Source organism: Camelus ferus, chromosome 1, assembly GCF_009834535.1.
Source record: "Camelus ferus isolate YT-003-E chromosome 1, BCGSAC_Cfer_1.0, whole genome shotgun sequence".
NCBI classification, from domain to species: Eukaryota; Metazoa; Chordata; class Mammalia; order Artiodactyla; family Camelidae; genus Camelus; species Camelus ferus.
Window position 1 is genome coordinate 110,701,125 of NC_045696.1, and position 19,544 is coordinate 110,720,668.

Genomic DNA, 19,544 nt, shown 5'->3' on the forward strand with positions numbered 1-19,544 from the left:
AGGACATCTTGGATGCTTTCAAGTTTTGGTAATTATGAATAAACCTGCTATAAACACTGTGTACAGGTTTCTCGGTGGACATGTTTTCAACTCCTTTGGATAAATACTAAGAAGTGTGACTGCTGGATCATATGGTAAGTGGATGCTCGGTGTTGTAAGAAACCACCAAACTGTCTTTCAAAGTGGCTGTACCATTTTGCATTTCCACTAGCAATGAATGATAGTTCCTGTTGCTTCACATCCTTGTCAGCATTTGGACTTGCCAGTGTTCCGGATTTGGCTATTCCAATAGATGTATAGAGGTATCTTTACATTTATATTTCCTTGATGGCATTCCCTGATGGCAAGTATCTTGTCATGTAATTATCTGCCATCTGTGTACCTTCTTTGGTGAGATCTCCATTAAAGTCTTTGGCTCATTTTTTAATCGAGCTGTTTTCTTAGTGCTGAGTTTTAAGGGTTCTTTCTATAACAGTTCTTTTATAAAATATGTCTTCTGCAAATATTTTCTCCCAGCATGTCTTTACAATCTCTTGGAAGTGTCTTTCACAAGCAGAAGTTTTCAACTTTAATGAACTCCAGCTTATCGATTCCTTTTGTCATGGATCATGCCGTTGGTATTGTATCTAAAAAGTCATCACCAAATCCAAGGCCATCTAGATTTTCTCCCATGTTACTTTCTAGGAGTTTTATACTTTTCCATTTCACATTTAGGTCTGTGATCCACTTGGAGTTAATTTTGTGAAGGATTTAGAGTCTGTGCCTAGATTCATTTTTTTGTATATGGATGTCTAAGTTTTCAAGTTGTCATCTGTCAAAAAGACTATCTTTGTTCCTGGAACTAGCTTTTAATAGAGCATTGCGTGTAAAATGTAAAATTCCTATAAGTAGATGTGATCCCATTTGCCCTTCTGGGTGAAAGATATTAAAATTCCAGACTGCCTAATAATAAGCACAAAGAGATGTACAAAGACAACACAAAGAGAATTCAGGATGGACGTATCTGAGGTTTAGAGGCTGGAAGGGTCAAGAGCTAAAATTCACAAAGCAGGAGAAAAAAATCGTCAGAATTCCTAGAATTATCAAAGACTGGTGAGGTGTGTAAATGCCTGGCAGCTGAAGAATCTTCTCTTGCAAGATTCTATCCTCACAACATAAAAAAGGTATAAGAAATTCACCAGCTTCCCTTTCCCTCAACTCTTCACTCAATTTCCTGTATCTTAGTCATTGCACAGGCTGTCTATAAATGTAGTGGGCATCTGCCAATGAATTTCAAAGAATGATCACCATATATCCCAATATACTGAAGTTAAAATTCTATTCGAGGGGGAGGGTATAGCTCAAGTGGTAGAGCAGGTGCTTAGCATGCAGGAGGTCCTGGATTCAATTCCCAGTAACTCCTCTAAAACTAAATAAACCTAATCACCTCCCATGCTACCAAAATAAAATAAATACAACAATAAATAAATAAAATATTTTAAAAAATCCTATGCAGATACTAAAATGCTACCCTTAAATTCAGAGCATTTGCTACAACTAATATATGCAAATATTAAAGGGATCCACAGGTAGATTTTACCTGTAATTTCCATCCAGAAAAAATAAGTACCTGTATTTTCAACATTACTGTGAAGTTTTCCATAGTGCATCTGCACTTCTGCTTTAACTGAAATGTATGCATCTTCCTTCCTAACAGAAATGACTTGCCAGGCCAAAAAGGAAACTTTGCTGTTTCATGAAAGAACAGTGCCTTTGACCACTGAAATCTATTCACCCTTCCTGCTCCTTCCAGAACAAAGATATAATTTAACTGTGTACTTTACAAGTGGGAAAATGACAAGCATAGCAGAAAGGCTACTTTGCTGGCCAAGGAGTTTATATTGATGGTGGACAGATTTGAATTACTAAAAAATATGAGTAGTGGCTGCAAAGTGAAACATGAAATTATCACAAAGGTAAAATGAAATGGGTCACACGACTATCCCTAAGTTAAATATCAGGAGAGGTTATCTTTAGTTTAGGCACATGAAGAGAAATACTGCCACTATTAGTAACGTTTTTCTGAAATGCTGGGGTTTGTTTAACCACTTGAAGCCCTAAAGCCCCCAAATCACATGCAAAATTGGTTGTATACACACATGTTTCTAGAGAGAGGGTTCAAATAACAACTCTGAAACAACAGGAAAATTTTTGTTGGTCATTTTTTTTTTCATTAAGACTAATGAGAAATACTTTAAACTTAGAATTGACCACATAAAATAGGTAATACAATAAAAGTTTCAGTGCCACATAATAATATATATAACCTAATGAAATAATCATCACTATCTGGGAAATGGAGGACCTTTCCAGAAGAAATTAAAAGCTTCAAGGCATGTACACTGAAACAACAAACACTGTTGAAAGAAGTTTCAAAAGATCTAAATGGAAAGATGATCCATGTTCATGGATCAGAAGACTTAATATTGTTAAGGCGGCAATACTCCCCTAATTGATTTACAGATTCAGTACAATCGCAATCAAAATCTCAGCTGCCTTTTTGGTAAAACTGAGTACTGACTCTAAAATTCAGACAGAAATAAATGCAAGAGACCCAGAATAGCGAACATAATTTGAAAATTAAAAAAAAGTTGTAACCTAAAACTTTCTCATTTCAAAACTTAGTTCAAAGCTACAGTAATTAAGACAATGCGGTCCTGGCATAAGGACAGGCACACAGATCAATGAAATACAATTGAGAGTTCAGGAATCAACCTTTACATTTGTGATCAATTGAAGGTTGTCAAAGCAATTCAATGGGGAAAGAACAGACTTTTCAACAAATGGTGTGGGGAAAACTTGATATCCACATGCAAAAGAATAAAGCTGGATCCCTACCTCCCACTATACACAAAAATTAATCAAAATTATAAAAATTATAAAACTCTTAGAAGAAAACACAGGAATAAATCTTGACTAGGTAATGGCTTCTTAGCTATGACACCAAAGTGACAAAAGAAAAAAAGATAAACTGAATTCCACCAAAATTAAAAAATTAGTGCTTCAAAGTATATCATCAAGAAAGTGAACAGACAACCCACAGAACAGGAGAAAATATTTGCAAATTATATCTCTATATGGAACTTATATTCAGAATACATGAAGAACTCTTACAACTCAACAACAGGAGGATAAGTAACCCAATTAAAATGATCTAAATAGACATTTCATGAAATACATACAAATGGCCAACAAGCACATGAAAAGATACTCAACATCTTAGTCATTAGAGAAATGCAAATAAAAACCGCAACGAGATACCACTTTGTACCCACAAGGCTGGTTAAAATAAAAAGACAGACAATAACAAGTTTTGGTAAGGATGTGGATAAACTGGAATCCTGATACACTGATGGTAGAATTATAAAATTCTGTAGCCACTCTGGAAAACAGTTTGGCTGTTCCTCAAGAAGTTAAACACAGAATTATCATGTAACTCTGTATAACATCAATTCTACTCCTAGGTATATACCCAAAAGAATTGGAAATATAGATTCACCCATAACCTTGTATGTGAACATTTATAGCAGCACTATTTATAAATAGTAAAGAAGTGCAAACAATACAAACGTCGAACAACTGATGAACCAACAAAACGTGGCACAGCCATACAGCAGATGTGGCAATAAACAGAAAGGAAGTACTGACACACGTAGAAAGTGGATCAACCTTGAAAACACGCTAACTGAAAGAAGACAGTCAACAAAAGATCACATAATGGATGAGTCTGTTTATGTGAGATGTCCTAAATAAGCAAATACTCAAGACAAAAAGTAGATTAATGGCTGCCAGATGCAGGGGAGGAGGTGGAGGGGAGTAATTGCTAATATTTTTAGAGAGAATATTTTTACTTTAGGGGGGTGATAAAAGTATTCTAAAAGTGATTACTGGCGATGGTTCACAGCTCCACAAATACACTAAAACCACTGAATTGTACAGCTAAAAAGAGTGAGTTTTATGTAAATTTTATCTTAGTAAGGTTGTTATTAAAAACAAAAAAGTTTCAAGGTATAGGTCTATAAATATGAATGATGAAGGTAAGGAATTATGCTGAGCACAGAAATAATTCTGTTCCAAATAATCACAAGAAAGGAATTAAAAAAAAAAAAAGAGGCTTGTCTTAATTCACAGTCACTATTAAGAACATTACAGTATTCTTCCAGGTGATCACAATTACTCACAAGCTCACAAAGCATGAAGTATTACAATAAGTTTGTTTAGAATTTTCTAAAGAATTACAGTCTGTTCTTTAGAATTACAACAGTATGCTGTAATTGCATTAAAAACAGAAGATGTATTAAGATCAGAGCAATTTAACACTTGGGGGAAAAATAAGAAAAATTTAAATATACAATTTTTAAAAGGCTGATTCAAAGAAATAGAGATTCATATATACTACAACAGGATATGCCTATTTTCTAACTTTGCTCAGTGAAATTAACTGACAAAAAAAATTTTAAGACAAGTATTCCACAGGGATAACAATTAAGTAATTCATACGACAAGGCTACTAAAAGGAAACAAAATTAAACACTCAAATCTTTCAAAACCGTAATCAGTTTGCTAATGCAAAACAGAAACACTACAGAATTCAAATGTTGCACCATTGTAAGAAGTTATGACACTATTACCCAAGAAATGGAAAGTTAAGAATGAGAACGAAAGTTACTTGTTTTGGGCACATGTCATGTTTTATCTGTCTGAGGCCTAATTTGGAATAATGTAGTCACCCATTTGTCAAAGTGTGGCACACTCCTTTTACTACTACTCAAAAGGACCACAGACTAAACCTTTTTGTAATGGTCAAGAGGAGCCAATTCATCAAACACTCAATGTTTTTAAGGCATAATTTTAAAACCTCACACATTCCATATCAATTCTTTTAATCCTTGTATCAATCTGAGGGGTGGGAATTACTACCCCCTTTTACAAAAAGAAAAAGAAACACTTATACCATGGTCTGACCAGGCAAGCTACTGAAAAATGTTGTCACCCTCGCCCAAGGAAAAGATCAAACCTAATTTTTAAATCTCATTACAGGCCTAAAAAAGGACTGCAAACTGCACTATTGGTATATTTTCTCTCATAGTCAAATGGATATAAAATGCACTGATCACACACAGGCTCATCTCTAGGCAATAAAGCTGTGGAGTTAACCTCTGCGACCAATGCATAACCTTGTCATTAACTGACAGCATCCAAGAGCGGGGATAAATGGTTTATTTTCCTTTTAATTGTTATTTTTCATTCTTAACAAATTCCTTTCCAAGACACACAGAAAACCAGAAATATCAAAAGAAAAAAAGAACAATAATTTATTCTAAATGTTACATTTGCATTTAAAATATGCACATATGCTTTTCAGAAGAGAAGGGCTGAATGGTATTACTTAATTGTGTGGTACTACTCAAGATACTGAAAAAGTAATGTTTAAAATAATTTACAGAGGCGTAGAAAAGTAAAACCAACAGAAATACTTACTTTCCCCTCCATGAATGTTTTGTTGTGTAGAAACATGCCAAATCCTTATTTTCCCTAATTATGTTCATTTTGTGCTGACACCTGAAAGATAAAAATATGGATGAAGTCCGTACAGCGTCACCCTTAGAGTTTTTTCTGAATCGCCCATACCGTACTTTCACAGCCTGCCATATGGTACCGATTTTAAGACACCACTTCTACAAGACCATGAGGTTTTAAAGAACAGGGGTGGTCTGCTCACCTCTCTGTCACAGCCTTTTACACAACGGATTGTCACAGCTCTCTTCCACTACACTGGATTTCTTGAGGACAAGAACTACCCTCCATCAATATCCCGAGTACAGAGAATCTAATTTAAAATGTTAAAGTAAATAAATCTTTTAAACCTCATATTGCCAAACAATGTCTTAGCACACGACGGGCACCTAAAAATGTTTGCCAAGTGTCTAAAAGGTTTTTGGCAAGCTGCTAAGTGCCAGCCATCCTGCTGTCACTGTCACTTTAAAGGGAACCCGTGTAAATAAGGTTTAATTTAAACAAAATTCTCATTTTAAAAGTTATTCAAGTCCACAGTAAAAAATAATAAATGTTCATAAAGTAACTCATCTTTCATCCTAGCATCCAAAGATAATCACTCTAGCTTCCCCTTCTGTAGCTAGAAAAAGTAGTTTTCAACAAAAGATCGTCATTTATATTGCTTAACCTGTCTTAACAGAATAGTAACCTTTTCCCATGGAATTAAATATTCTTTGAGAAAATGATTTCTAAGTCACACGGTATTCCATTGAATGAATATACTAGAACAATGCTACTAAAAGAAGTTTCAAACATCAAAATGAGTCACATGCAGAGAGACCATGTTATGTGCAATACTCAAGATAAGTTTGTTGACTATAACCCAGAAGTGCTTAAATCCAGAATCCATTTATTTCATGAAAAAATTGTAATTTAGCTAAAAATCAACTGGCTATTAATGGAAGACTGGTAACAAATTTTAAAAATACTGCCTCATTTGCTTCATACTGAATAAAAGTTAAAAATGAATATGGTCATCTATTTCTTCTTTTGTGGCTTGGCTATTGCTTCCTAAAGCTTAATAATTAGAAAAGCACTCTAAGAAATATTGTAAGATACATAACAAAATGTCAATAATGCAAACTAAACGGTTGGAATTATGGTTCATTTAAGCTTTCCTTACATCTTTACTGGTCTAATTTTTTTTTTAACCAGCAAATATTCTTTCTATAATTAGAAAACTATTTTCATTCAAAAACATTTTTATAATAGCTTTTTGAGACAATTTACAAACCATAAAATTTACTCTTTTAAAGTATACAATTCGAAGGTTTTTAGTTACGTTTACAGAGTTCTACACCACCCCTATTTTTAGAAAAATTTTATCACCCCCCCAAAAAAACCCCACTAGCAGCCACTCCCTAATTCCCTTCAATCCTGCACCTGGCATCCACTAATCTACTTTCTGTCACTATGGATTTGCCTATTTTGGAGTCGCATATAAATGGAATCATACGACATGCCGTCTTTGTGACTGGCTTCTTTCACTTAGCGTAACATTTTCAAAGTTCACCCATGTTGTGGTATGGATCAGTTTCCTTCTATTGTATAGATAAAACACGTTTTATTTATCCATTCTTAGCTGATGGACATTTGTGTTGTTTCTATTTTTTGGCTATTACTAATAATGCTGCTATCAACAATCATTTTGTGTGAACACGCTTTCATTTCTCTTGGGTATATACCTGAGCAGCAAAAACATTTTTAAAGTTACTTCTATTTTGAGATTACTTTCTTCATTCCTCCTACTTGTATTCAGCGAGGGCCTCTGTACCCTACACAGAACACTCTCCTTAGATATCCATATGGCTCACACCTTCACCTCCTTCAAATCTGTGTCCAAATGTCACCTTTACAGTAAGGCCTCCTATAACTGTCCTGTTTTAAATTGTTACCAGCCTCCTCATCCTACACTCTCTATTCCCCCTAACTCCTGTTCATCTTCCTCCATGGCATCCTTCATAGTCTAATCTGTAACTTATTATATTTATTATTCATCTAATCCTACTAGAATATCCAGAGAGGTATTTTTATCTGTTAAGTTCATTAATATACTTGTATCCCCAAAATCACAAAATCACCGACTGCCCCTGACACAGAACAGGTGTTCAGTAAGTATTTGAGTAAATAAATGAAATCCAGTAATTTCACGGGAAATTCTGATGGTCACTTCCAACTTGATGTTCTAACAGGTACTTCCAAACAAGGTTTTGTCAAATCTGGAAAAACACCAATTCATGCCCTGAGGAATAATAAGAGAATCAAAAGTAACAACAAGTTTAGAGAAGGTTTTATTGCTACCAGAGAGGAAATTTCTCTTAAGAGTCAACTGACATCTTCCCACCAGTATGTATGGAGACAGCTAAATATAGTCCTGTCAGTTGGAGTGTTATTTGTATTTTTCTGGATTGTGTATCTGGGATGACACAGGCAACCGACCAAGACTTATTAAACCAACAAACGTTATCCTTGCCTTCTGAGTCATTTGTAGTAAATGATATTGCTGAAAAGAAACTTAGGTCAGCTCTCTGAGAATGTGTCAAAAAAGTGAAACATTTTAAGCCTACAGATGATACTTTCCCCTTACATATTATAACTAACGATTGGAACAATAGGGGGAAAAGGACAAAAATGGTGAATGGCTGAAATGGAGTTTCATATCAACCATATGAAGTTAGAGTGGAGTCTGGATTCCAAGTTCATAATTTAACATATCGGAATGCCTGACTCTATACCAAAGGCCTATCTTGGGAAAACTGACCAGAAAGAAAATGGGTTTGAGTGAAGACAGGCTGATATTATGGGACTTTAAAAGTAAAATGAAAGTGAGAGAAAAATAGTAAAAGATTTTAAAATGACAACCACAAAGAGCAGACCCAGGAGTAAAGAATATCCCTACTAAATCCATGCAAGGGGTAGGGGGGAATAATCTCACAATAACAAAGCAAGTTTAAGAATTAAAAAAAAACCAAAAACCTAAAGAATGACCTCATAGTATCACTGCTATTGAGGAATAAATATGTAGCTCAAACAGATCTTTTAGGAGGGAAATTAAAACAAGTTCATGTAAGAAAGCTTATCTACAACTTTTGGGGGATGATAAAAGCACTAGACTCCAGAGAGCTCCTAGGCTAGGACAGATAAAAGAAGAAAGGGAGAGAAGATATAACACATTAACATAAAATCAAACTACTAGATGACATACAAATGGCCAACAGGTATATGAAAAGATGTCACTACCAGGGAAATGCAACTCAAAACCAAAAGGTATCACTTCACACCTGTTAGGATGGCTATTATCAAAGAAACAAAAGACAACAAGTTTGGTGAGCATGTAGAGAAACTGGAACCCTTGTACACTGCTGATGGGAACGTCAAATGGTGCATACACTATGAAAAACAGTATGGAAGTTCCTCAAAAAATTAAAGAACAGAACTACCAGCAATCCAGCAATCAAACTTCTGAGTATTTATCCAAAATAATGGAAATTAAGAGCTCAAAGAGATAGTACTCTCATATTCATTGCAGCAGTATTCATAATAGCCAAGATGTAGAAACAACCTAAATGTCCATCAACAAATGAATGGATAAAGAAAATGCAGTATACACATACAATGGAATATTATTCAGCCTTAAAAATGATCAAAGTCTTTGCAAAATTTGACAATATGGATGAACCTTAAGGACATCATGCTAAGTGAAATAAGTCAATCATAAAAGGACAAGCCATTAATGATTCCACTTACATGAATTATCCTAAATAGTCAATTCAAAGAAGCAGAGAGTAAATGGTGGTTGCTAGGGGCTGAGGTGAGGGGAAAAATGAGGGTTGCTAATTAACGGGTATAAAGTTTCAGTTATGCGAGATGTTACTCATCTTCTAGAGTTCTAGAGATCTGCCGTACAGCACTGTGTCTATAATTAACAATGTATTGTTCACTTAAAAATCTATTAAGAGGGTAGATCTCACCTTAAATGTTTTTACCACAATAAAATACAATTTTAAGAATTTAAAAAGTAGACTATGTCCTGTCAGAAAAAATACTAATATTCCTGATGCAGATTATAATGCTAACAGAAAAATACAATGTAGGATTAAAGGATTCTCTGGGTATCAGTAGAAGTTCCTATGGCCAAAATCAGCACACCTGATAATTATCTCTCATACTTTAGGAAGCAGTAAGTGATGTTTGTATTTTACATCCAACCCTAAATAACAACAACCCAAAAAAGGCTAGTAAAATGGAAGTGCTCTTTGTGGGGGGAAAAAAAATCACTCCTCTATCTGAAAAGTTCACCTTCAGCCATGCTATATTTAGGCAAGGGTGTGCTGGAGAGAGACGGTGGGGAGGAACACTCATCTAAGTAGCCAAGTCAACCCCTCAGAAAAGATGGGATAATTCAATGCTATTAGTGCCGCACAACCTCAAAATGGAAATTAGGATAATGCTTTTCCATTTTGAACCTTCAGAAAAAATTATCCTAAAATTGGGGAAGAAAGGTGACCCTAATTAAAAAATTATGGCATGTCCTGAAATTATGCAACAACCAGCTTTTACTGAGTAATCACGTGTTAATGATGACACTTGGCATTCAGCAAGCATATCTCTATCTCACTTTGTCCCCATAACACCACCATGATACAGGTATGATGATCCCCATTTTATTGACAAGAAATTTAAGTATTAGAGAAATTTAATCACTTCTCCAAGGTCATAACAATTGATAAGTGACTGGGCCAGGCTTTTGAACTTAGCCTGCTTAACTCACACTATGTACTTCAGCTAACCTGTAATACCTCCCCCTCAAATTTGGAAAATAAAAATAAAATTCATTCTGACCATGTAATTACAGACATCACTGGCAGCACATTCCTAGATTAATTAAGAACTAGTTCCAATTATTATCTTTATCTGGAAGTACGATTAAGCATACATTGGAAAACAACTTTGAAACACAGAATTTCAAGTAGTGAAACAAATTGCTATGTTCAACATAGAACAAAATTAAAAAAGGAAGCCTTCAAGGCTGAAATACTCTACCATGTAAAAAATAAACTTTTTAAATAAGCTTAAAAATCTTTTTTCAAACAAAGTGTTCAAAACAAACACATGACAACAGAAATTTGCTACTAATATATGATTTCAGGACAGTCTTTAAGGAGAGTTCAACAACAGAAAAACACTATTTTTTAAATTTGTTTTTTAGGGTAAATAAAGTTTATCCTAAGAAAAGCAACTCATTGAGAGAGAAAACTGTTCTAAAACTTACATGTATGTACTGTTCACTGTTTCTAAGAACAGTTTAGAACTCTAGAAAAATACTATTTTTAACTTAGTAAGATCTGAGGCTGGGACCTACTTCCCAAGGGTGTAATATAAAAACCTCTCCAAAATTTCAAGTAAATCTATTTTACATATTCAGTAAAACCTCAACCACTCTGTGATAAGGTCATTTCATCTACTGAAGGAAATTGCTCTGGAAACTGCATTAACTCTTTCAAACCCTGAGGATACTTCTAGACGTACAGATAACTTACTAGCAGATAATGGTAATACACAAATATCAGAAAAATGCAGAAAAAATAGGACAAGAATTTTCTGTACATGACTATGTATCATTCGAAGTGAGAATTGGAACAGCTTCAAGAGAACCATTGGAAAATGAGTAACGGCAAGTCTAGGGCTTCTCCAGGTGCAGTGGTGGAGTGATGACTGAATCTGGGAAGATCCACCTGGAACACCCCTCTGTAGCACCGATACCAGATCTGCTATCCCGCACACTAATCATGAACTAATGAAAAGCACAAGAAGCTAGTGTCAGTAATACACACACTGAAGTGCTTTTAATACTCCAGCTATCAAAAGGTAAAAAAGGTGAATTTAAGAAACATTACTCACGGGCAAAGACAGACTAGTGACAACTGCCATTTGCTGGCTGCATGACTCTGAACGGAAGTTTCTTAGCTTCTCAGAATCACAGTTCATCTATAAAATTAGGGATGACAGTACCTGTCTCAAAGAGCTGTGGTGGGGACTAAGTGAGATAACTCGAATAAAGAGGTTAGTGTAATGTCTGGCTCAGATAAACACTCAAAAATATTAACTGCAATCATAATTATTACTACTGTTCTCTGAATATACTACCCCAGATGTGCAATAGTTCTTTTGAGCATTTCTATTACAGCTTTCGTTTTCAGCTTCACTTACAGGCCCCTGTACTTCTTAAGGCATTTTGGGGAGAAAGTTATTATTTTATTACTTGGTCCGGGGGAAGGGTATAGTTTAAGTGGAAGAGTGCATGCTTAGTATGCAGGAGGTCCTGGGTTCAATCTCCAGTATCTCTTCTAAAAACAAATCAAATAATAAATAAACAAACCTAATTACCCCCCAAATAAAAACAAAAAAAAAATTTTTTAATTTAAAAATAAATAAATAAATAATTTGATTCTAAGTCTTTTACTTCAACCCTTATACTATTCAGTGTACATCACCAATGTAGTTTCACCTAGAATTTCTACCTTCAAAAGTACAGCATTTGAGGGAAAAATACAGTATTTTAGTGATTTAATCAGTATTCATAGTTTTTGCCCGCACACTCAAAAATAACTATACCAACATATATCTTAAACTGGGTGGACTACATGAGGGTGCTACTATTATTTTAATTCTTTGCAATTCAGCTTTCCTAAAATGTTTTTAAAAAGAAAAAACATAGAAAATAAGCCAAGATAACCACATTTTTAAAAAATTATCTTAAGTCAACTATAAGCTTATATTTCAACTTTATTCCTACCAAAAATACTATTATTTTGCAAGTCAATCTTATTTACTACATTTTAAATATCTGCCATTTAGACATTTGGAATTTCAATTATTAGAAATGTTTCTTTACATGAAACCAAGCTAATATTTTTAAATTCATGTTTGATGCCTACAAGTTATGGTTTCTAAAACTTTTGGAAAAAAGAACTTCCCTCCATAAAAATATTTTAATCCTCATTCAGTACCTCTAAAAATGGTTCTAAAATTGTTGCTTATAGGCAAAAGTTCTTCAGTAATCATAATTCCCATTAAGAGTAATGAAAAATGTGCAGAATTTCTTGCATCAAGCAGGTAACATAGCCTAACAGTCATTTACAGGCACATTTTATAAATGAACTATCTAGCTAAAAAAGTATAAAAATTATTGGATCAGATACTGGTAGCAGCTGTATGAATCACCAGCATTCGCCACCCTGCCAGTTGTAGAGGTGCTATCCAGATTAGCAGGAATTTATCTGTTCAAGCTAATTATTGATTAAATATCATCTCCTTCATTCCCACAGTAGTAGCCAAATTCTCAAAACCATACTTCTTTTTGATGAGAACCACCCAAGTTTGCACACCCTTTGTAACTAAGTCACATTGGAAGTGTCTCTTAATTTTTGCACATTGGCTTCACTATTCATTCTACATCCTAATATTACACCACCACCAGAGCTTTTCTGCAACTTCTCAACTTGTTCTTTAAAAAGAACTGTACTAAGGGTTAAAAAGTCAAATTCAAAGCAACACAGGCATTTTGGCTAGATTCATCTTTTTCAGTGAGATCCCTTGCTTCATGCTTTCGAATAACTCTTAAATGTTCTCACATTCTCTAATCTATTACTGGCAGCAAAACTTGCAATCCATTTAAGATCATTTATGGATAAAATAAGAATGATCTTTTGGATGACATGATTTTGACACAAAATTGCAGTATTTGAGAGTCCACTGATTAAACAGATACCTAGAACAAAAAGCAGGATGAAAGGACTCGACACTACAGGCACCCAAGCACATTACAGCCAGGCTATAAGCAAAAGAATTTGCACACACAGCAAAATTGTGTATGTGCATGGCTTGTGTTAAGTAAAAACTCAAACGGAGCACTTATTTAGCCAGTGATGAATGAGTATACTCAGAAAAATAATACACTAGTGAATGAATGAATTGGCTTTAATCATGGCTATTTGCCTCCAAAGCATATATTTTTCATAACCAAGTGGAAGTGATTTTTATACAAATATGACAACTTCGAGAGCAGATAAGATACTACTTTTTCAACTTTGAATCTGTACGATGAAAGAATTTGTTCTTTCATCATTAAATCTGCCCTCAAGTAATAAATTTAAGGCATGAACTTGTCTTGAAATGCATCAAAAATAAGATGGATAGAGATGTGATGAAGAAATACAGTAAACTGTTAATGTGAAAATCTTGGAGGCGAGTGTACGGGTGTGTAATATAAAGTTCCTTCAACTTGGTTGCGGGGGAAAACTGCATTTGCTTTTATTTTCTAACCACTCTCTCACATTTTTTCTGCTACATTGTGAAGCTACACCTGAAAATATGATAAGATATTCACATAACAGAAACTGATTTACGAACTTGATACTTCCTCATGTATCTATACACTACTGAAAATGCAGAGGGAAGGAGAACCATTGCTAAGGCAAAAACTAATCCTGAGTAATGACTGAAGAGAGAATCCCTTATTACTGGCTTCTTAAGACCTAGTTTGACTTGTAAGTGGATTCAAAACCTGAATAAATTATGTCACTAAGTTAGTATAGTTTCAAATAAAAGGTAAAAAAAATAAATGGTTAACAGAACATTAATTTTTACCCAGATTAAAAAGCTACAACTAGAATGCCTTAGAATGTGCTGTGTATGAGAGAAAATGGGTATGAACTTTAGCCCTCTTCTTTAATTTTTAATTTTCATCTTTTAATATATAACTCAAGTATAGGCAAAAGCATTTCCTTCTAAATAAACAACAATCAGGAACATGTAATGTATATGACACCCCCCACACAGGGATCTTTAAATAGCTACAAAATAGATCACAAAGGTTTAGTACACCCTACCTTAGCTTTCTTAACTTGTTGAAGAACCCGGTAACTCTAGAGAAATGTGTTGTTAAAGAAAGCCAGTAGTAATACCAAATTTCAGCTGACAATCATATCTCCAAGTAATTGCCCCAAAGTTATAATACTGAAACCTTTACATTGCCTGCCACATCAAAATGAACTTTCACATACTTCCGCCACCACAGGGTAGCGCAAAAAATCTAAGATCCCATTCTCTTTAAAAATTCCATTCCTTTCCAATTAGAAACTGAATATATATTCATGAAATAAAAGGGCAAGAGAAATTCAAAAACAATCCCCAGTACTTCCATTAAAAAAATAGAAAACTGAATGAATAAACCTAATTACCCTCCTCCCAAAAAGAACCATAAATAAATAAGTAAAGCAACCTCCTAAATCTGAAGAACATTTACCATGATCTCAGTGCGGGGAAAAGCAAGCATACATACTACAGCCGTTACTTTGGTTGGTCTTTTCTTTTCAATGCAAATCAAATATTGAAAAAGATACCTATCTCTTCAAATTTTAGAGTCCATCTGAGGGAATAATTCTTATTTCTCACAAAACAAACCTCTATCTGATGTAAAAAGAAAAAATATTATTTTTTTCCAGGAAATACACATGGTTAGGACTCTTCCCTTTTCAAAACTTAAAAAATACCTTGAAATATTCACTTGGGGAAAAAGAAAAACCTAAGAAATGTGTTCTCTCAAGCAATTCTGTGAAATCTGTGGTATTGATCATTTACATATTTTTAGTTCGTATACTTTCTTAAAACTTTTTAGACATAATTTCTATTTCATTTTCTCTTTGAGTCTAATGTAGTTCATGCAAGAACAAAATGTAATGCTGCTCAATAAACTGTTCTTCAGCTCATAGGAACTTAATAATCTTGCTCTGTTATGCTAAGTAGACCCTAATGGTAAAAGAGATTTTCAATTGCCACATTTTAACTTGTTTTTCTTATCATTATAGTAAATGCAAAATGGGGGACTAAATTTCCTAAACAAGTAACAAATATAACTTGAAAAAAGTTTTACAGTAAGCATCTTAATATCCAAACCTTGTTCTCTTTATAATAGTAAGTTTCAAAAACCAAAGGGTTTAAGTGGCTACAATTTCCCTTTCTTTTACCCAATACAAAATAGCAACAACATGTAGGCTTCTAGCTTGGCTCTTTCAGAAATATCCCTATTCCTAAGTCTGCCATAATGCTCCACAGTTTATAGAAAACTCCCAAATCTACCAGTTAACTTAAAAAAGGAAAATTTCACTTTTAAAATCAAACCCAGCAGCTGGTAAGTTTGGGGAGGGAAATGGCTTTTCTACTCTAAGATTTGATAAACATCAAATACATTCTGTATCTTGACGAAGTCTGAGGGAGAGCGAAACCCTATAGCACTAGTGTAAATAGACTTGCTGCTATTTTATTAATTTTAAGTACTTAAATCACAGAAAAAGGGGGAATTTATATGTGATGCAAAGCTCAAAGGCACCTGTGTGAATAGAACTGGTTGAGGAATGGAGCCAAATTAGTCAAATTCTTATTTCAACTGTAACTTAGTATCTATTGAGAACCAGACTCCACCAGCAACCTTTTTACAAACTTAATAAAGCCAGTATTGTTTCACTCCACCTAAGCAACCACCTTTTATTTGTGGATAAAGTTAATTCTTATAACTCATGCTTCCCATGATTCCGTAACTTTTTCCCTGATAACATTCACACATCTTAGACTATATACTGCCACTTTAGAAAAAGAGGAATATCCATTACCTCCCAGTGGAATACAAATGGGGGTATTTTCCATGAACTGCACTAAAGCTTTACATTCCTCTCTCTTAATAACCCCCTGACTCTTCTTTTCCTCCCTTAATGTTCTACTTCCTGTTTTCAAACTAGTAGTATAAAGTAGTATCTTCTAAACAAGGATGGGCTTATATTCCATTGTAATACTAATAGCAAAAGCAAAGTTTGAGATATAGCTGCTTAAACATGATCTCACATTATATTTAAAATGCTAACAAGGTCTTACCTTATATTCTAAACTATGTCACACAGTAAAGCACTTTCCAAAGAATAGTGAAATCAAGTCTTTTTAGGACACCCAATCACTGACAAGTAGTTTTCTAAAGTTTCTTTCTTTCTTTGTTTAAGACAAGTACTGTTTCATATTCCCATAAACTCAGAGAGTACTAGTAATGAACCTGACCTCTGTGAGTAATTTCCTCAAACTCTGCAGACAGTACTTTCAAACCTAGAAATCTACCAGATCCATAAAGTGAGAACGAAAACACAGTAAGGCAATCTTCAGGACAGGTCCTGAAGAAACAGTCTGAAATTTAACTGTTTCCCAAAGACACTACACTCCAAGACGCTCAAAATAACCCTACAGTATAAAGTCCCTCACGGTGTGGCAACAGCATCAGGAAGAGGGGAATCAGGGCTGGGTCAAAGGGAAGAGCAGAGAGGGAAACAGCACTTACTACTTCGGGAAACCATCGCCACATTTCGGAGAGATTTTAAATTTTCCACCCTAAGCAAGTGACAAAGGAATCAATCTCAGACTAGAATGGTTATCTTAACAGCCTACAACATGGACACAATTTAAGGGAAGGCACACTTCCTAAGTGTACCAAGTCAAATCCGCGTTTAACAGCCACTTCACTGAGCATCTAAGTCCTATTTCACCGATTCCAAAGGCCGCATTCAGGAACAAAATCAGCAGCGGAAGAAAGGCCAGTGTGAATAAGCTACCCTGCAGGAAGGAAAAGCCCCGGGGAAAAACTTGATTTTGGAAAAGGGAGGGGCTAGAGAAGAAACAGACGCGGGTACTCCCCATTTCCTAATAAAACGAAACAAAGCTAAGCGAATAAAGTCCAAATCTACGCGGGACATGGGAGGAAGGAGGGTCGCTGACCCAAGGAAACAAGAGCTGCCGGCACGCCGCAGGAAGAGTGCTCAGACTAGGAGGCTAGAAGGGAATCCCGAGGGCGGAGCCCAGAGAGGAATAAGGGGTGTGTGGGGCAAGGATGTGCGGAGGAGTGGGGGGACCGTGGTGAACGGAAAACAAGGCAAAAAGAAGGTGGGGCTGAACAAGGTAGGGCTCTGGACGAATGTCACTCAGCCGGAAGGGACGGAGGGGTCCAAGGAGAAGAACCAGACCAGCAGCCTGGGGGGAGGGTAAGCTGCTTTCCTTAACTGCTGGAGGCTGTGGCGGCCAAGACACCACCCCTCTTTTTCCCTGTCCTTCGTCCCCCAAGTCCCCGCGGGGTGGCGACGGATTAAAGCGGAGCCCCAGGGTCCGATGCACGTAGTGGTTTACCTTCGTGGGAGGCTGGAGAGGCTCCAGCCCGAGCTCCTCCTGCAGCCGGCTCAGCGTCCAGAGTGGGATGAGGCGCCCTCCACCTCCTCTCCCTCACCACTTCCCCTTTTCCCCGGCGGGGCCCTGTAGCTCCGCTGCCGCGGGTTTCTGGTGCCGCGGCGGCGCTGCCTCCCCGCCTCCTCCGCCTCCTCCCTCTGCCTCTCAGAGGCTCGCTCTGGAGGCCGCCATCTTCGCTCAGGCTTTGAGCGACCGCGCTCCACTACGCCTGCGTCGCCCCCGCCCAGGCCGTCACGAGACCCGGTCAGCTGATTTCTACTCTTCCGCCTTCAGCCCCGCCCGCTCGCATGTGTTTCCCCGCCCTCCCCGCCCTATTCGTCCCCTTCCCTGGAAATTCCGCGTTCCGCCGGCCGGTCCGCCCGCCCCTCTCCCTCAACGCAGCTACACATGCGCAGAATCACGAGGTGGCTGTGGGGTCCGGAGTCCACGCAGCAGCGCTTGAAGGAAACCCGACCCTCTGCGCGTGCTGAGAAGGCCACGCCCCAGGCGCGCGCGTTTGGGAGGCCACGCCCCTCTGGCCGGGTCTCCCAGGGCAACGCCCCTGGCGTGTGGCTCTGAGACCCGTGGGTGGTCGTTGTGCGGTGCGGGTGTTGCTCACTTAATCCCCTGAAGTCCTGTTTTAAAGCGTTTACCCAGTCTGGCCCTTGACTTCAAGTGCCATGGAGTATCCGCGAGGCAGTGAGAAGCCTCAGCCTACCGCCCGGTTTGGCAGGATTGCGAGCCAGCGGGTTCACTTGCTTTTGCTAACCCAGAAGGTAGCTGAAAAGGGTTTAAATTTCGGTTGATTTGGGAGGTGGCAGAGACTAAAGCTTTGGACATGCCTACGGCATTTGGCCGGTGGGAATGCCAGAAAAAAAATACTGATAGCTCACATTTATTGTCTACTCATCACGTGTCAATGGGTTTACTTAGTTAATCCTATACTCTGTGAAGTAGGAATTATCCTTTTTTCAGATAAACTGAGGGCCCCTCCCCACAGTAGTGGACTTGGTGCTTGAGTCCAAGAATCTGACTGCAGAGCCTGTGCCCTGGGTACCATCTCCCTGAACATACATGGAAGCTGGGGGAGGGGAATCAGGTTAGAGAAAGAGGTGACAGTATGTGTCATCTGTGGGTAAAGGTTTGGTTAAAGAAGTTCAGGCTCCACTCTCAGACCTGAACTCTCAAGATTATAGAGTTCAAGAGTAAGTGATTCTGCTACAAATGTCAAAAGAGGGGTGGTGTAGGGTGGCCTGCATGGATATTTTATGAGGGTCAAAGGTCTCTGATAAGAGATTTAATACTCTGCAGAGCAATCTGGAAATAGTGTTTTCTTTGGAATTCCTTTCAGTGGTTGGCTCGTTTTTTAAGAGATGGCAATTTCAGGATGAAAAACGTAGGCAATGGCTCTTACACATTTTTGCTTCCTGACCCTTGACCCATTGCCTTACCTCGGGACAGAAAAAGACTGCATTTACCCTTACAGTAGACTTTACTGTATTGCAGCAATAAGGAAAGATGCATTGAAGGGGTGGGACCAGGAAAAAATTTTGTTGCCCAAAGAAACTTGGGTCCACTTACCTGCGCAAAAAAATTCCGATCTACTGACAGTAGGTTGTGGTGAAAGAAAGTGCAGCGTTTATTGTAGGTGCCAAGCAAGAAATGTGGCAGCTAATGCTCAAAGACCCAGACTC

The 19,544-nt window shown here is 37.0% G+C and overlaps 1 protein-coding gene across 3 annotated transcripts in view; it reads right to left on the reverse strand.

The window, feature by feature from the left end:
- DNAJC13 (DnaJ heat shock protein family (Hsp40) member C13) overlaps window positions 1-18,077 on the reverse strand; it is a 106,767-nt gene extending 88,690 nt beyond the window's left edge. Inside the window, exons 1-2 of one of the 3 annotated variants that reach the window (XM_006176287.3) lie at window positions 17,815-17,914; window positions 5,521-5,601 (exon numbers count right to left, since the gene is read on the reverse strand). In XM_006176287.3, the coding sequence (XP_006176349.1) occupies window positions 5,521-5,588 (68 nt within the window). In that variant the 5' untranslated portion in view covers window positions 5,589-5,601; window positions 17,815-17,914. Of the gene's footprint in view, window positions 1-5,520; window positions 5,602-17,814 lie in introns of those variants that run through there. The other 2 variants (XM_014552018.2, XM_032488325.1) reach the window with 2 other exon arrangements.
- Between the last annotated feature and the right edge of the window lie 1,467 nt (window positions 18,078-19,544).